The 15543-nt window shown below is 38.9% G+C and overlaps 1 protein-coding gene across 1 annotated transcript in view; it reads right to left on the bottom strand.

Annotated features, from left to right (window-relative positions):
- LOC116814727 (bifunctional heparan sulfate N-deacetylase/N-sulfotransferase 3) overlaps positions 1-12172 on the bottom strand; it is a 102833-nt gene extending 90661 nt beyond the window's left edge. Inside the window, exons 1-2 of the mRNA XM_075066251.1 lie at positions 11827-12172; positions 3637-4766 (exon numbers count right to left, since the gene is read on the bottom strand). Of these exons, the coding sequence (XP_074922352.1) occupies positions 3637-4617 (981 nt within the window). The 5' untranslated portion in view covers positions 4618-4766; positions 11827-12172. The remainder of the gene's footprint in view (positions 1-3636; positions 4767-11826) is intronic.
- Between the last annotated feature and the right edge of the window lie 3371 nt (positions 12173-15543).

Raw genomic sequence — 15543 nt, 5'->3', positions numbered from 1 at the left:
GTATTTTTCATTTCACCTAATACAAGTATTGTAGTGCAATCTCTTTATCATGAAAGTTGAACTTACAAATGTAGAATTATGTACAAAAAATAACTGCATTCACAAATAAAACAATGTAAAACTTTAGAGCCTACAAGTCCACTCAGTCCTATTTCTTGTTCAACCAACTGCTCAGACAAACAAGTTTGTTTGCATTTGAAGGAGATAATGCTGCCTGCTTCTTGTTCATAATGTCATCTGAAAGCGAGAACAGGCATTCACATGACACTGTTGCAACCAGCGTCGAAAGATAGTTATGTGCCAGATGTGCTAAAGATTCATATGTCTCTACATGCTTCATCCACCATTCCAGAGGACATACGTCCAGGCAGATGACAGGTTCTGCTCGATAATGATGCAAAACAGGGCAGACTGACGTTCATTTTTATAATCTGACTCAGATGCCACCAGCAGAAGGCTGATTTTCATTTTTGCTGGTTCAGGTTCTGTAGATTCTGCATCGGAGTGTTGCTCTTTTAAGACTTCTGAAAGTATGCTTCACACCTCATCCCTCTCAGATTTTGGAAGGCACTTCAGATACTTAAACCTTAGGTTGAGTGCAATAGCTATTTTTAGAAATCTCATGGTACCTTCTCTGTGTTTTGTTAAATTTGCAGCAAAAGTGTTCTTAAAACAAACAACATGTGCTGAGTCATCTGAGACTACTAGAACATGAAACATATGGCAGAATGTGGGTAAAACAGAGCAGGAGACATACAATTCTCTCCCAAGGAATTCAGTCACAAATTTAATTAACACATTATTTTTTAAACAGGCATTATCAGCATGGAAGCATGTCTCCTGGAATGGCAGCTGAAGCATGAATGGTTAGCATAGCGGGCACATAAATACCTTGTAATGCTGGCTACAAAAGTGCTATGCGAACACCTGTTCTTATTTACAATGTCCCCAGAAAGTGAGAAGTGGGCAGCATTATCTCTTGTAAATGTAAACAAACTTGTTCGTATTAGGTATTGGCTGAACAAGAAGTAGGACTGAGTGGGCTTGTAGACGCTAAGGTTTTACATTGTTTTGTTTTTGAGTGCAGATATGTAATGAAAAAAGCAACTACATCGTAAGTTGCATTTTCATGATAGAGATTGCACTACAGTAATTGTATGAGGTGAATTGAAAAATTCTATTATCATTTTTACAGTGCAAATATTTGTAATTAAAAATGATAAAGTGAGCAGTGTACACTTCATATTCTGTTGTAACTGAAATCAATATATTTGAAAATGTAGAAAAACATCTAAATATTTAATAAATTTCACTTGGTATTTATTGTTTAACAGTGTGATTAATTGTGATTAGCTGCCATTTTAATTTTTTTTAATTGCAATTAATTTTTTTGAGTTAACCACATGACTTAACTGCAATTAATTGATAGCTCTATTTTCTATATAATTTCATTCCCCACCCTCCATTTGGCAGTATTTTGTAAATACTACAAACTAGCCTCACAAAATAGTAACAAATCTCACTGCTTTTGCATTTTCTTTAAGAATTAAAGATATTTTATTCTCAATTAATCTTTTAAATTTGTCTGTATAACTTACTGCTTTTGATAACTAACTTCAGGGAATTATTATTCTAACAGAACCCAAAATGTTCACTTACAGTGACTAGATGTCCTGATTTTATAGTGACAGTCTTGATATGAGGCTTTTTGTTTAAATGGGTTCCTATTACCCCCTACCCTATCCCAATTTTTCACACTTGCTATCTGGTCACTCTAGGTTCACTTCACAGAAAAAAAAAATTAGGAAAACTACTATTTCTGAGCCTCATAGTTTATTATAGTGGTGAACCTGTATTATTTTTTAATTCGGGTTTTTATTTTTGCATTTCATTAGTACAGTACTTCAAAGCAGCTTTGTCACACTGATTAGAATGGAAACAACACCAGGTTCTAAATCTTCCATGTAATTCAACTTCGTATTTAACAGGTTCTCAAACACCAAAATGAAATGCTGCAACCACACATCACACATAGACAGAGGTTATTGTGCCTTTTTTCTTGTGTACCTATATTTGTATGAAACTGCTTAGGTATCCAAAAAGTGTAGATCCTTACAGAATATATGTGTTGAAGGCATTTTTGGGTAGCCTCCAACAGTTTTATCAATTTTAATACACTTTAAGGTTATCTCTTTACATTTTTGGAAAAGTGGAGAGAATGTGTCAATTGTAATTTTGAAAGAAAAACTGAGTGTGAAATTGTCAATCCAAAAGCATTTGTTGAATGAGCCAATATATTTAGAGGGTTTTGTAGCTCAATAAATTTAGTGGTAATTTAATGAGATCCTCTTAATCAGCTAAGTACAGTTTAAAACAAAACTGAAATTAGCAAAATATTACCCAATAATATAGTATTACCTTTTCCCCCCCCACTGTGTTGTCTCTTGCAGCTCTTACACTGCCAAAATTTCTAGCTACATTAACAAATATCTTCAACATTTGTCCAATTTTAAGCTTCTAGAACAAAGACCTCAGGTTTTGCAACATGTTCTCTGTTCATCTGTTTTACTACTCTATTCTTTCAAAAAAGAATAGGTGCAAAGCATAAAAATAATGTGCTTCAAAGGTCATCCTCATCCACCCATAACCCACCCCTGTACTTGAATGGCAGAGCAACAGAGTGAAAAAGGACTCTACATGTGTTTATAACTAAAAATAGTGGAAAACTTACAAGCACTGAAAGTCAACAAGTGAGAGAGAGAGAGAGAGTTATTTCAGACATGTATAAACACTAGCTTGGTTGCAAGTAAGAGCCACAAAATATGGAAATAAGAAGGATGGAAAAGCTGTGACTAACTCCTGACACTTCAAAAATGGTTAATAATCCAATATGGTCATCTTTAAAATTTATGCTGGCATTTATCATCAAATCAACTCATTCACCTTCTACTTGTAAGATTGGCTGATGGCAACATGCATGTATTACATACTAAGGATCTAGCTCCAATCCTGAGAGGTGCTGGAGACGTCCTGGAAAGTGTGAGTATCCTCAGTTCCCAGTGAAGTATCTCCCATGAAGTGCTTAGCACCTTGCAGGATCAGATCCTTTCCAATTTCTTAACTTTTAATAAGTTTGGCTGCTATTAGTGTGAAACCCTATCCTCTTTATTCCCTTTCATAGATGCGGAGGCTCTGGATATAGCAGAACCAGTTTCCATGTGGGTAGGAAAGCAGAATAAGATTTCAAACAGGAGCACACACCTTCAGCAAAGTTAGGCAGGTGCTCCGTCTCTGTCACTTCGGTGAGTACCTGAATTGGCCAGAGGATCTGTCACTATGATTCACCAGCCTCTCCCAGCTCCTTTGCAAGAGGCAAGTTAATAGGCAATAGACTATTCCAGCTCTGAGGTTGCAGCAGGTGCCACAAAGGAACTTTGTAGCCTGCAAGAGAGAAGGATTCTGTCTCCCCAAACCCCAAGGGATTCTTCTTATGCCAAACACATATACTTGGGATTGGTGCAGCAAGACAGATTTGCATTTTTGGTAAATTTCAAACATTAATTTCAGTTTAAAAAATAAGAATTCATGTTGAAGCTTTTGCAGTAGCAGAACAGTTTTTTTTTCCACATACTGTACCTGCACATCATTGACATTCATCCTTGTTCCTTCCTTCCCAACAAAGATGTCATCTATGTCAACAAGAATGTACCTATCCAAGGACAATGTGAGCTTTTTCCCAGACAGAAAAGAGATGGCATCTATAAAGATCAGCTTGTGCAGCCAAAAGTTCAAGTTGTTGCCGAAGAGGACTCTCTGAATCCCATCATGAAGCCCCAGGTCATGAACTACTGTGGCATGGAGAGCATTTTTAGTGATGGGTAGTGGGAGGTTTTCTGTAGTCTTTATTTTTGCAAATATCACTGGCTGATAGGCTGAATGATTAATCTGGAAAACTGTCCAGTCATTTCCAGGCAAGGGACCTTTATCAAACTTAGAGGATTTAGTTACATGAAGCAATGGGGAATGAGGGTTAACACAACAGTCCTTAACACCCAGATTGCCATGAACATGGAAAGGAAAGCCCTTAAACTGAATGCTCTGCAAGCTGTTCTCGCTGCCCTTATGGAATCCAATGACACCCACACCATATTCAGTACAGTATTTATCTAGTAGGCCTTTGTTCCATGCGTCCATATTCACATACTTTAAAATATTTTCATATACAATGAGAACATATTTGCCTTTATTTTTGTCTATAAGCACTGGAAGATCACCTTTCCCAGGAGCAATCTCTATGTGATACTGAAATCTGCTGGATTCTAGAATTGTTATTATATCTTGACCGAGTGCTGAGTACTGGCTTTCCACAAACACCAGCACTACGGGATCAGTCCCAATGAGATCAATGGGCTTCACTGTCTTCAGCTCCATTAACTTGTATGACAACAGCTGAAGATCACCACATTCCAATTCTGAAGAGATCTCAGAAAGTTCATTTTCCTGTTTGTAGCCATTATACAAATAGTAAGCAGAAATAACAATGCTCACCATACAAAAAGTGGCAAGCAAGATAACTGTTCTTTGAAAATGTCTGTGAAGTTTCATGATAAAACTCATGTTGTATACTTGCCTTAGATTGCTTCTAACAGCAGCAGCATTAAAAAAAACCACAACTTTTCAACAACTTGTTCCAGTCCTGCTTAATAATTTATGTCACCATTGCAGCACATATGTCTATCTTCAGCAAGCTTTATAGACGGTATAGTCTAAAAGAAAAAAAAGTAGAGGTTTAATGCATCCATAGAAATATTATTTCATTTCAACTAGCTGGTAGCAGTTCCTAATTCTACAGGACAGGAGTCAGAGAGATCCTCCACCCCACCTGTAGTCTCCCATATCCTGCCCCCACTTCCATAGGAAACTGTATCAATTCTGCTGCCAATACACAAAAGAAGACAGGGATTTGGCCTGCATAAAACTTGTAAGATACAAAGCAGCACACCTAAAATTGGCAAGAGAGGAGCGACTCCTGTGGAACTCAAAGTGCAAGACGCAGGGCATTCCAGTGGTGTCCAGCCAAATATTTTGATGTTATATAATTTCCTTTCCTGTCATTTTTCTAAAAACAAAGCAAGCAAGCAAACCCTGCCTCGCCCCACCCTCCAAACACAGGGGATTTGATAACAAGATTAAAAAAAAGTTAAGAGAAGTTACGGTTGTATGCTTAAATGCACTCACTCTTATGTTAAAATTTCTCTCAAGAAGTTAAAGTTGCATGCATATCCTTAACTCTGCCCTTTTGTGTGTACACAATGAGATTCTTTCATTACATGGTCATACACTATTTCTTAGACAATACAATATAAATTACAACCTTTTCTACTATGTTAGATCCATATGTGTACTACAATGTACTATTCTGTTTACATTAAGTATTTTATACTAAAAGTATGTGATAAACAATGCTTATATATTCTATATTAAATATAACATACTCCAGATTAAGTATAACACAGGGCAATAACAGAAACTCACTGGCACACGAGCCACCTAAGTTTGCAACTTGTGCTCTGAGCTGTACCTAAAGAAAACTGTGTTGTTGACTAAAAAGATAATAGCTACTGACAAAATTATTAAAATACCTATTTGAAAATATAAGCTGGAAAAATGACAATAAAATTAAATATAATAAAGCAAGTATTGCAAGACAGCTAACTAAGGTTGAAATAAAAATTGTGTATTATTTAGGAAACAGAACATCAATGTAATTGCAGAATGTATCATATATAATACACAGAGGTCAATATTAAGTTTGTGTTTGCAAAATTTAGCTTTGTCTTTTCCTGACTTCTGAGAGCTTAACCACATATCCTCTTACTGTATTTTTAAAGCAACAGAAAGAGGTATATTATTTTTTAAATCTAACACTAAACTTAAAGCCAAAACCCATTGCTTATATATGTAAAATCTGTAATGGACCTCACTGACAATAGTGGGTAAATCCATTTGTAAGGCAAAACCCTGCAATTTGTGTACAAACTGGCAAGATGATGCCCGCCATATACCCATTATGCAAAATTTACAATTGTGCATGTTTTTACAAGGTTTTTGGCCCACAACACTTTGTGCTCTGCTTCTGCCAAGTTATCAAGCTATTTTGCGATGAATTCATATTCCTGGCACTTTGACAATATTTATTTCAGAAAATAACTGAACAAGACAGAATAAGTTTGTGCACCACAAGAAATGCAAGAAAACAAACTAATGTTTACAAATGGTTGAAGGAGAAGATTAGTAGTGAAAGAAATTTGGGGCTCTTTCCTACATCTAATATTGTCAATCGCAAGACTCCAAACTTAATTGCCAATTAAGGGGGAGGGATAGCTCAGTGGTTTGAGCATTGGCCTGCTAAACCCACGGTTATGAGCTCAGTCCTTGAGGGGGCCACTTAGGGATCTGGGGCAAAAATCAGTACGTGGTCCTACTAATGAAGGCAGGGGGCTGGACATGATGATCTTTCGAGGCCCCTTCCAGTTCTAGGAAATAGGTGTATCTCCAATTATTATTAATTTAAATCAGGACTGGAGCAGGCCTTTTATTTTAAAATTTCTGATTGGGAGTGTGAGTTTTTTAGTAAATGTCCTTTTAACTTTCTCAACTTTAGCTACATTCCAGGGGCTTGATCCTGCACAGTGAAAGTAAGGAGTATAAACACAAGGTAAAAAGCAATGAGCAGGAAAGTGAGCTGAGGGGAACCCAATCCTGTTTTAACAGTAGCTTTAGAACATGGGACCCAAGTTTTTCCTGCTTAATAACAGGACAAGGGAAAAGTTGTGAAAGCATAGCTATGTTTCTCATTATATGATGGGGATTACAATTAAGCCCATGTCTTGCCAGACAAATTCATTTTCTGCCTGTATCTTTCCCTTTTTTACCCTGTGTTCTTGAGAGTAAAGGAAAGGTGCATAGGTGTATTAAGACTTACCACACGCAGTGGAAAGACTTACACCTTTTACTGACAACTGGACATAACTGTCACTCACATTTGCACTGGGACACAACAAACTTGCCCTCCCTGTTGCACACTGTGTTCAAAGCCCCAAAGCATAAAGATGAATTGTTCAGTATTGGGGGTGGGATGGGGGAGGGGGGGAATCCTGGCTCTAGAAAGTAGAGACAGCTGTCTGAAAAGAGAAATTGCAAATTTTATAACAAATAAAGACTAAATGACAATCTCCATGTGTTACAACGATCAACAGAATACTTTTGAATTGTGAGCACCGTTATATGCTTAGACTATTATCTTCAGAGGGACTATCAGCCTAGCTAGCAATAAAGAGATGGTTGATCTGATTGGAAGTAAGGTTAACAAAGAGAAAGCTCAATCTGGAATGATTGAGGCAACATTAAGAGGTTGTTTTCAGACAGGCTTCTCATCTGAGGACACAATTTGTAGAATGTTTGTGAATATTTTTGTTTGGCTTCTAAACACACTTATTATGTTGGACTACCAATGAAATACTTCCTGAAAGCAATATATTTTATTGAGTGATCTGAATGAAGAATTGTGGCAATCTGATAAATAAAACAAAAGAAAGGGAGTTCCAAGCATAAGGAGCAGCACATAAGAAATCAAAAAGGCTTCTGAAAAGTCTGAGATTTTAGAAGAGTTATGAGTTTGTTGGTGCTCTTTTGGTTTGGTACCTGTAAAAACTCGGGACCGTTCCTCAACTAGTATAACCAACATAGCTCATGATGATTTACAGCAGATGAGGATCTTGCCTCATACGTAAAATAACACAGTACCACCAAATCCAAGAGCCCCAAATATTGCACTCCCACTATTGTAGGGCCTTGTACCATTATTGTATAATACTATACAATGACTTTTGAAGGAGAACGTGCCAAGTAATCTGCAGCAGTGCAAGCTACCCCTGCACTTCTGCACCTAAATCCTTGCCTGAGAATCCCTAATTTGATCTCTAAGACTTTTGCATTCATTAAGTATCCACCTGCAGAGTGAGACCAGAATCTATTAATTTAGATACTACTGCATTGCTCCTAATATGTTATCTCACAGGGCCTCCCAAAGATAAAAAGAAATATTCTCTTTTTGTCTTCCTCATATGTAAATTTGAATAGCTAGAAATATTTTGATACATAGGAAAAACAGGTTTTTTATATGTGAGAAGAACCTACTAAAGGAAATTTAAGTCAAGGAAATGAGCTTTGCATTAAGTTCTGAATATAACAAGTACCACGGTCATTCTTCTCTCTTATGGGAGCAACTTCCATAGTCCAGCTCCTGGAAAATTCTGTCTCCTATACCCACTAGTGCTCATCCAATTAGTTGACAGTTTCATCACTGCAGCGGAACATAGCTGCAGTGGGAGGTCATGTGCATAGAAGTGGTAACTGGTAGCTAGGGCCAATCCCCATAATATTCAAAAAGCCATTTAGGCCAGGAATTTTCAGTTGGCCCCTGTATTCAATGGGAAGCCAATGCTGAGAACAGCACCAAGCATGATGTGCTCAAAAAAAACAGTGTTACTTTGCAAACAAACTGCTGTGCTTTGTGCCACTTGCAGCTTTTTTTGAGTTTGTGGTTTAATTCCTGGATATAATAACCAAATCCTCTGTGTAAATCAGCGTAGCTAAATTGACCTTAATGGACCTATGCTGATTTACCAGCTGAGGATCTGGCACAGTAATGGGTTGCAGTAACTGAGGCTGGAGGTCACATATGTATAGATTATGCATATGCCCTTATTGATTTTTAATGCACACATATATCGAAGCATTAAAATGTGGATATTACCATTGCAAAAAGCTCTCTCCACTTAAGCCTATGGAGCAGGGCATTCAGATTCAGCTAGCTGGCTGCAGCCTCCTTTGTGGTGCGCACCTCTCACAGACTTGGGCTGTAGGTGAGCATAATCGCCACATCCCCAGGATGACAATTTGCCCCCCTCTGTATGGTAGAGCAAAAATGTGCCACAGAGATTCCCATGACAGAAGCATGTATCCTTGCATGGGCTCTCCACTAGTGTGCACTGATCCTCTGTGCAATGGGGAAATACAATTTTTCTGTGTGCAGGACTTAAAAAATAATTGGAGAAAATCATGCTCTTGGCCATTTCATGACATAATTAGTATTAGTGTTTTTTAGAAATGACATCAATTCTAGGTTAATCCATCCCTGTATATTTTGGGTCAATTTCTCAAAAAATAAAAAAAAAAGTACATCCAAATGGAATCCCACCCCTCATACAAATTGCAGTCTGTTAAAATTGTGACAGGTTTTAGAGTGGTAAATTATGTTAGTGTTTGTCAGCAAACCTTTTAACCCACCAGAAGCAGTTTTCCTTAACTCAACTGTATTATAAACCTAGTTTCATCAGCATAATTAATGAAAAAAATTAAAAATAGCCAAAACCAAAAGAGAAAATAAAACCTATAAAAACAGTTTCCAATTTGAAGCAAGATCATTTAGTTTAACTTAAGGTTTACCTCAGCCACATATTCTGTACCCTGATCCCTGAGTAGGAATAGTACAGTTATGCTACACTCAACTCCTTCTACATTCTGGTATACACAAATTCTTCTTGACATTTGTATTATGAAAACATCTTTGGTTTACAAAGAACAAACAAAAATGATGTGAAGACAGGCCTCCCGAGTTATCCATCAAATATTATTTACTGTAAATGATATTTCTGCAGTTACATATAGCTGCACAGATCTTTGTCTCTCTTTCCTAACCTAATATTAAAACATTCTAGCTCTGTTCCTTTGTACACTGACCACTGCCTGCACAGCTGCAATATAATGTTCAAGTGCAATATGAAAAGCTGGTTTTAAATGAAAACCAGAAACAATACAAATATTTTCCATATTGTGTAGCATAAGCATTAAAAACTATTATGATTAGCACATTATTTAACTAAACTGAACAAAAATTCCATTTTTAGACACACAGTCATGAAATATGTTGGAGAAAAAGTGTTGACCTAATTAGGGAGTTATTTTGAAATTATTACATTAATGTTGCTAAACAGGCAAACCTTTGGGAGTTAACAAATAATAAGGCACGAAGGAACAATGTCTATTTGTTGGCAAGCAATGGTGGTACAGATGATAGTATGCATATTGTGGATCCCCAATAAAAATACATATTGCTTCCAAGTACTTGGTACCAATCTCTGTCTGCCATAAAAGTCAAGCACTGAACACTCAGGAAATTACAAAATAAAAAAGCTGATATTTAGTCTATAACTTTGGAAGAGATTTTTAACTGAAAAGGAAAGTAAAATGAAAGCTATAAGTATCACATAATTTCAGGGCTGGAACAGATAACTATCTGAGGACTTTACATTTCTAAGTGTACCAACTGAAAGGTGGGATGGATTAGATGGACTAAGGATTCTTTAAAAGCATAGAAAGCAGGAGGTAAACACTGAGTCCAAATCTTTCTGGCAAATACTATTCATTTGGTTATTAAATCTCTGTGCCTTCAGCTTTTTGATGTATTGTTTTACACAGAATGACACCAGTAGGAAATATTGCTGTGTGTGTGCGCGCGCGTGCGCGCATAATGATCTGTTAGTAAAGGAGATTTTAAAATTAACAAAATAGTGTTTATAAAACTGTTTGTTTATTTAAGAAAGGTTTGAAAGAGTTTCATTTGCTAAAAAATATTCCCCCCCCCCAAGTTACTATCTGACCTCCCTTCAGTATTTTCTATGCAAGGATAGCTAGACAGCTTTACAAACATCACTGAATTGACTTAAACAACATTTCTGTGAAATAAGCATTACTATCACCATTTTTTACTGAGGCAGAAACTAAATGATACAGAGGTTAAGTGATCTGCCCCAGGTCACAAGAAGGTAGGCTGCAGGAGACAGTTCTCCTGCCTCCCAGGTACCTTCACCACAAAACTACGCTATTTCCCACATATTCCTGACTGATGCTTGTCAAAGAGATTAAATGCAGGTATTTCATTAATGCTGAGAAATTTAGTTAGGTGAAAAACTGGATGGAAAAAACCCCCTACTTCTACTGTTTGGTCAAAAGACCTCATATTTCCAAAACAATTATTTGGCAGGCCTGAAGAGTCAACTAAATTGTGTAATTTACCTAGATAAAATTTCAAAAGGCTGATACAACTTCTCAGTTATATACATAACATCTGAAATAAACATTAGCACATGCCAAATTCTGCATGGATTTGGGATGATTTCAGATGTTAAAAGCGAATGGGTTATGACTGTATTGTTATGATAATATTTTATTTTTACTGACACAGCAATCAAGCAGCTCTCAATGTCCTAGAACACTAGAGGGCAACAGTGTCACACCGAAAAACCTATTATCTGCAAGGCTGGCTTGGGTACCAGACCAGGAAGACAGATGCTAACTGAGCTAATAAATAAGAACTCTCCCAAATGCGCTAAACTAAACTTGGGATGTGTCGTTAAAGGCTGTTTTTAGAAACGAAGCCATATCTTGCCAGCTGAAGGGTTAATACACTACGCTGCTAAATATACATCCCCGCAAATAATTGCTGCATGCATAACTCTCCAGGGCATTCACAGCACCTGAACCACCCAGGAGCTAAAGGTCTGAACAGATACGATAGATTAAAATGAGAGAGAGGGAAAGGTCCACAAGCCCTAAAAGTTGCACAGTCACCAATAAGTCTGCCCCGCAGAAGTTTGTTGGGGGGTGGCCGGGAGTGAGGAGATAGCAGATAATAGAGTTTGGCGACTTTTCTGTCTAGGCTTAAAGCACGAAATGTGAGCCCAGCCCTGCCCCAATTATTACCTCGAGGTGCACTCCAGGAACATGCCGGTGCTGCTTCCACTTCCCCTAGACCTGCTGCACGCAACTCCTCCTGGGACGGGACCAGTGGCCGCCGCCAGTCTTGCCCTCTCTCTCTCTCCGCTGCCCTCCCAAGCAGGGGCCGCTCAGTCCGGTCAGCAAAGCCCCAACCGAAGCACCAGGAGGAGGCAGGCGGCACAGCCCCTGGAGCCTCCCTCACTCCAAGGCAGAGCTTCCCTCTCCTTCCCCAACCAGGGGGAGCTGGAGGGGACTCTAGGCAGCAGCCGGCACGACCCAAGTGCCCAGCAGAAGAAGGAGCCAAGCAAGGCTTTCAGCAGCAGCCGCTGCCGCCCGGGAGGCGAGGGGCTGCGCTGCAGGCGGCAGGGCGCAGAGGCTGGGGGTGCCGCAGCGGAGCGCGGGCCAGCCAGAGCCCGCCGCCTCTTGCTCTAGCGCGCCAGACGCTGCTCTGCTCTGTGCCTCTCGCACTCGCAGAGGCGGCGGCGGGAGCAGCGAGCGGGGGACTCCTGCTTCCCCGCCATTGGCCGGCGGAGGCTCCTCCCTTCGCCAGTCACCTCCTTCGTGGGGAGGCTGGTGCGTGGCTTGGGGGCTGACCACGGCGGGTTCCAGTCCGTGCGCTGCCGCCACGCGGGGGATGGGGCGCCTCGGCCGCCGGGGAGCCCAGCTGCTGCACTCACCCCCTCTCTGCAGTCGGCTTGCTGCTGTGCGAGGCGCCCAGCTCCGATCCCGCTGCACAGAGCAGCCCGGAGGGGGGAGGCGTCTTTCCTCGTCCCCGAGGACAGTCTGGATATTGCCAACGCCTCCCTGGCCAAAGACGCCTGCTATCTCTTGCAGTGCATTTTCCTGCCTCCGCTGTATTGAACCAACCGGTGAATTATTAAAAGGGATTTCCACCCAAGGATGCCTTCCAGGCCCCTCACGCCTACGTGTTTCATCCAGTCGCCTCTCCCCGCTCTGACTAACTAGACACTTTCATGGCCTTCCTGCTTAGTTATGTAGCTATTCCACCTTAACCCCCTGGAGATTTGTTATTGCACAGATCTACCTGGTTGCATTCATGCACTGGAGAAGACTCCTAGTGTGGATGCACTGGATCAGTGTAAAGAGTGACCTGCTCCAGTTTATTTCAAGTGCCAACCCACCCATTCATCCAAAATCTTAAACCCCTCATCTCAGTAAAGAATTAGGATTGTATTTTTTGTCTCTGTCCACCCTTAGTCTGACATAGTAACTACACCGGGGATCATGACAAACTAATCTACAGGGTCAGGGTGTGTAGGTACACAGCATGTAGTGAGGAAAATCTATTGCAGACAGGAATGTAGAGTGGAGCCAGAATACACAAATGAAATTCCTAACTCATTATCTGCTAGTGAGCAACTCACATAAGCCTTCAGTTTATACATTTTAAATTGAGTGTGATAGTATTTACCACCTCAGTAATTAATATTTGTAAAGCATCCAGAAATGGGATAAAAAGCACTATAGAAGTACATATAATTAATATGTGTGTGTGTATATATATATATGCATATATATATATACACACACATATATTTATATGTATATATATACACACACACATCTATACATACACTTATTTCATGTACTTTGGGCATACTAAAGCTAAATATGGAGGGCACAGATGACATGAGTGCTCTGGTTACAATACAAATAAGTATGAGAAATTATACATTTTGTCATATACTTCATTTACATTGTTATTTATTATTTGTATTATCATAGCCACTAGGAGCCTAGCTATGGACAGCGGTGGTACTGTACAAACACAGCAAATAGATGGGTAGAGACTGTAATTTTGTTCAGTCTGTAGAGTGCCTAGCACAGTGTGTCTATAGTGTTGATATTGGGAAGTACTTTGAGCCAAATCTTGTTCACATGGCAGCAGTCCCATTCTCAGTAGGTCTAGTGGCATGGATGAGATGAGCAAGATTTGGTTGTTTATTCACTCACACACGAATAAGACTTGAAATGCAATAAGTGTCAGGGGCATGGTTGATGCAGGAGCGCTGCACTGATTGGTGCTTATGAATCACCTCCTGGCTCCAATTCTGCTGTTCTTACTCAAGCAAATTTCTCAATGAAGAACGTGAAAATTATTGTTTCCAGAAGAATATATTTATCATATTCTGATAGTTAAGTTACAAGAGAGTCTCAACTTGTAACCTCAGAATCCTGTTCCTTCTGCCCCATTACCCCAACTTCAATGGGAGCAAAGGGAAGTCTGATTAAAATCCTTCAATAAAACATACCCTTTGTAGTGCAGCTTCTGTCAAATCCAAAACTTCTGTTTTCTGGATCTGGTCCCAAACAGTGGCAATCCCAGAAAATCAGCTATACGTGAGAGATTTGGGGATGAACAGCTCACAAGTTTTCAGCACCACTCATCTGAAGTGTACCCTTGCTGTCCTTTCACTCTGTACCTAAACTTCAGATCCCCATTTTAAAACAATTCTGGATTATAATCTGTAAAATGCTTGCTTGGCCCATCTCTAGTTATAAGCATGACAAATTTTACTGTGTGTTACAAGAAATCTTTATGTTACAACATTAACATTAAACTTTCTACATTGTTCTAACTTTTTATTGAAATGATTTGTTTCTTAGTTAGATGTCATTCCATAAACCACACAACTGCTTTTTCTTAGTTAGATGTCATTCCATAAACCACACAACTGTATATTTTATGCAGCTTTGCCAGGCTAAGTAAAGTCAGGTACTTTGTTGTTTTATTATATCTTTTTATCAAATAAAATCTCATTTGTGTAAATTTTACTGGGGAGGACTGTGACAGTCATTTAAGTTATTGAAAAACATGGAGCATCTGGGAAGTAATCAGTTGCCTATTCTTATACTTCCTTAAAAAAACAAAGAAAAAAACCTGCCTGATTTACCAAGCATAATACAAAGTTTTATTTAAAAAAAACCCCTAAAAATACAAAATGTTAATGATGCTTAGTACATTCGTTTTCTAAGCACTATATAAATATTAACTAATGAATCCTTACAATACCCTCCTGACAAGGGTATTATTGTCTTTATTCTACATGCAGGGAGGAGGGGGGAAGTGAGACAAAGATTAACCCATGATTTGCCAGAATTCACAGAGGGACTCATTGTCTAGGTTCCAGTTAGAACTTGCCTTCCAGTGCTGGGCTAAGATCACTAGAACTCTTCACTTCTTATTATAACAGATGTGTCTGGTTTTGAGGCCAATAGATGCAGTTGCACAATAAAAGACTAAGGGCCAGATTCTCTTCTTTCGTACACTAGCAACCTCGTTGATGTCAGTTGAGTTAAATGCAACTAGCTAGGTTGAGAATGTGATATTAGGCACTCATACTGACACTCAGGCAGTTAAAATTAATCAGTTAAGAAGCTGGTGGAAGAAAACAAGTCAAGCCCTATAATCTTGTTACATTAAATATATTCTCTATTTTACTACACTGGGCAACATATTTGAAGATGTAAGGATTATTTTGTAGCAAATAGTGTGGGAAAGAAGCCATGCTTGGACAGTTTTCCTTAGAAATTTTAGCATTTAAATGGAGAACAATTATAGTTTCTGTTCAGTAATTTGTTTCATTTTCAATACCTTATCCTGAAAAGTCCTACTATTTGCATGCATGGTAGTATCTTTCAAGCCAGTTGAAGGCAAGTTGCTAATTACATGCCTTCGGT

The sequence above is a fragment of the Chelonoidis abingdonii genome, chromosome 5, assembly GCF_003597395.2.
Source record: "Chelonoidis abingdonii isolate Lonesome George chromosome 5, CheloAbing_2.0, whole genome shotgun sequence".
Taxonomy (NCBI): domain Eukaryota; kingdom Metazoa; phylum Chordata; order Testudines; family Testudinidae; genus Chelonoidis; species Chelonoidis abingdonii.
This window is presented reverse-complemented; position numbering and strand designations above follow the sequence as displayed.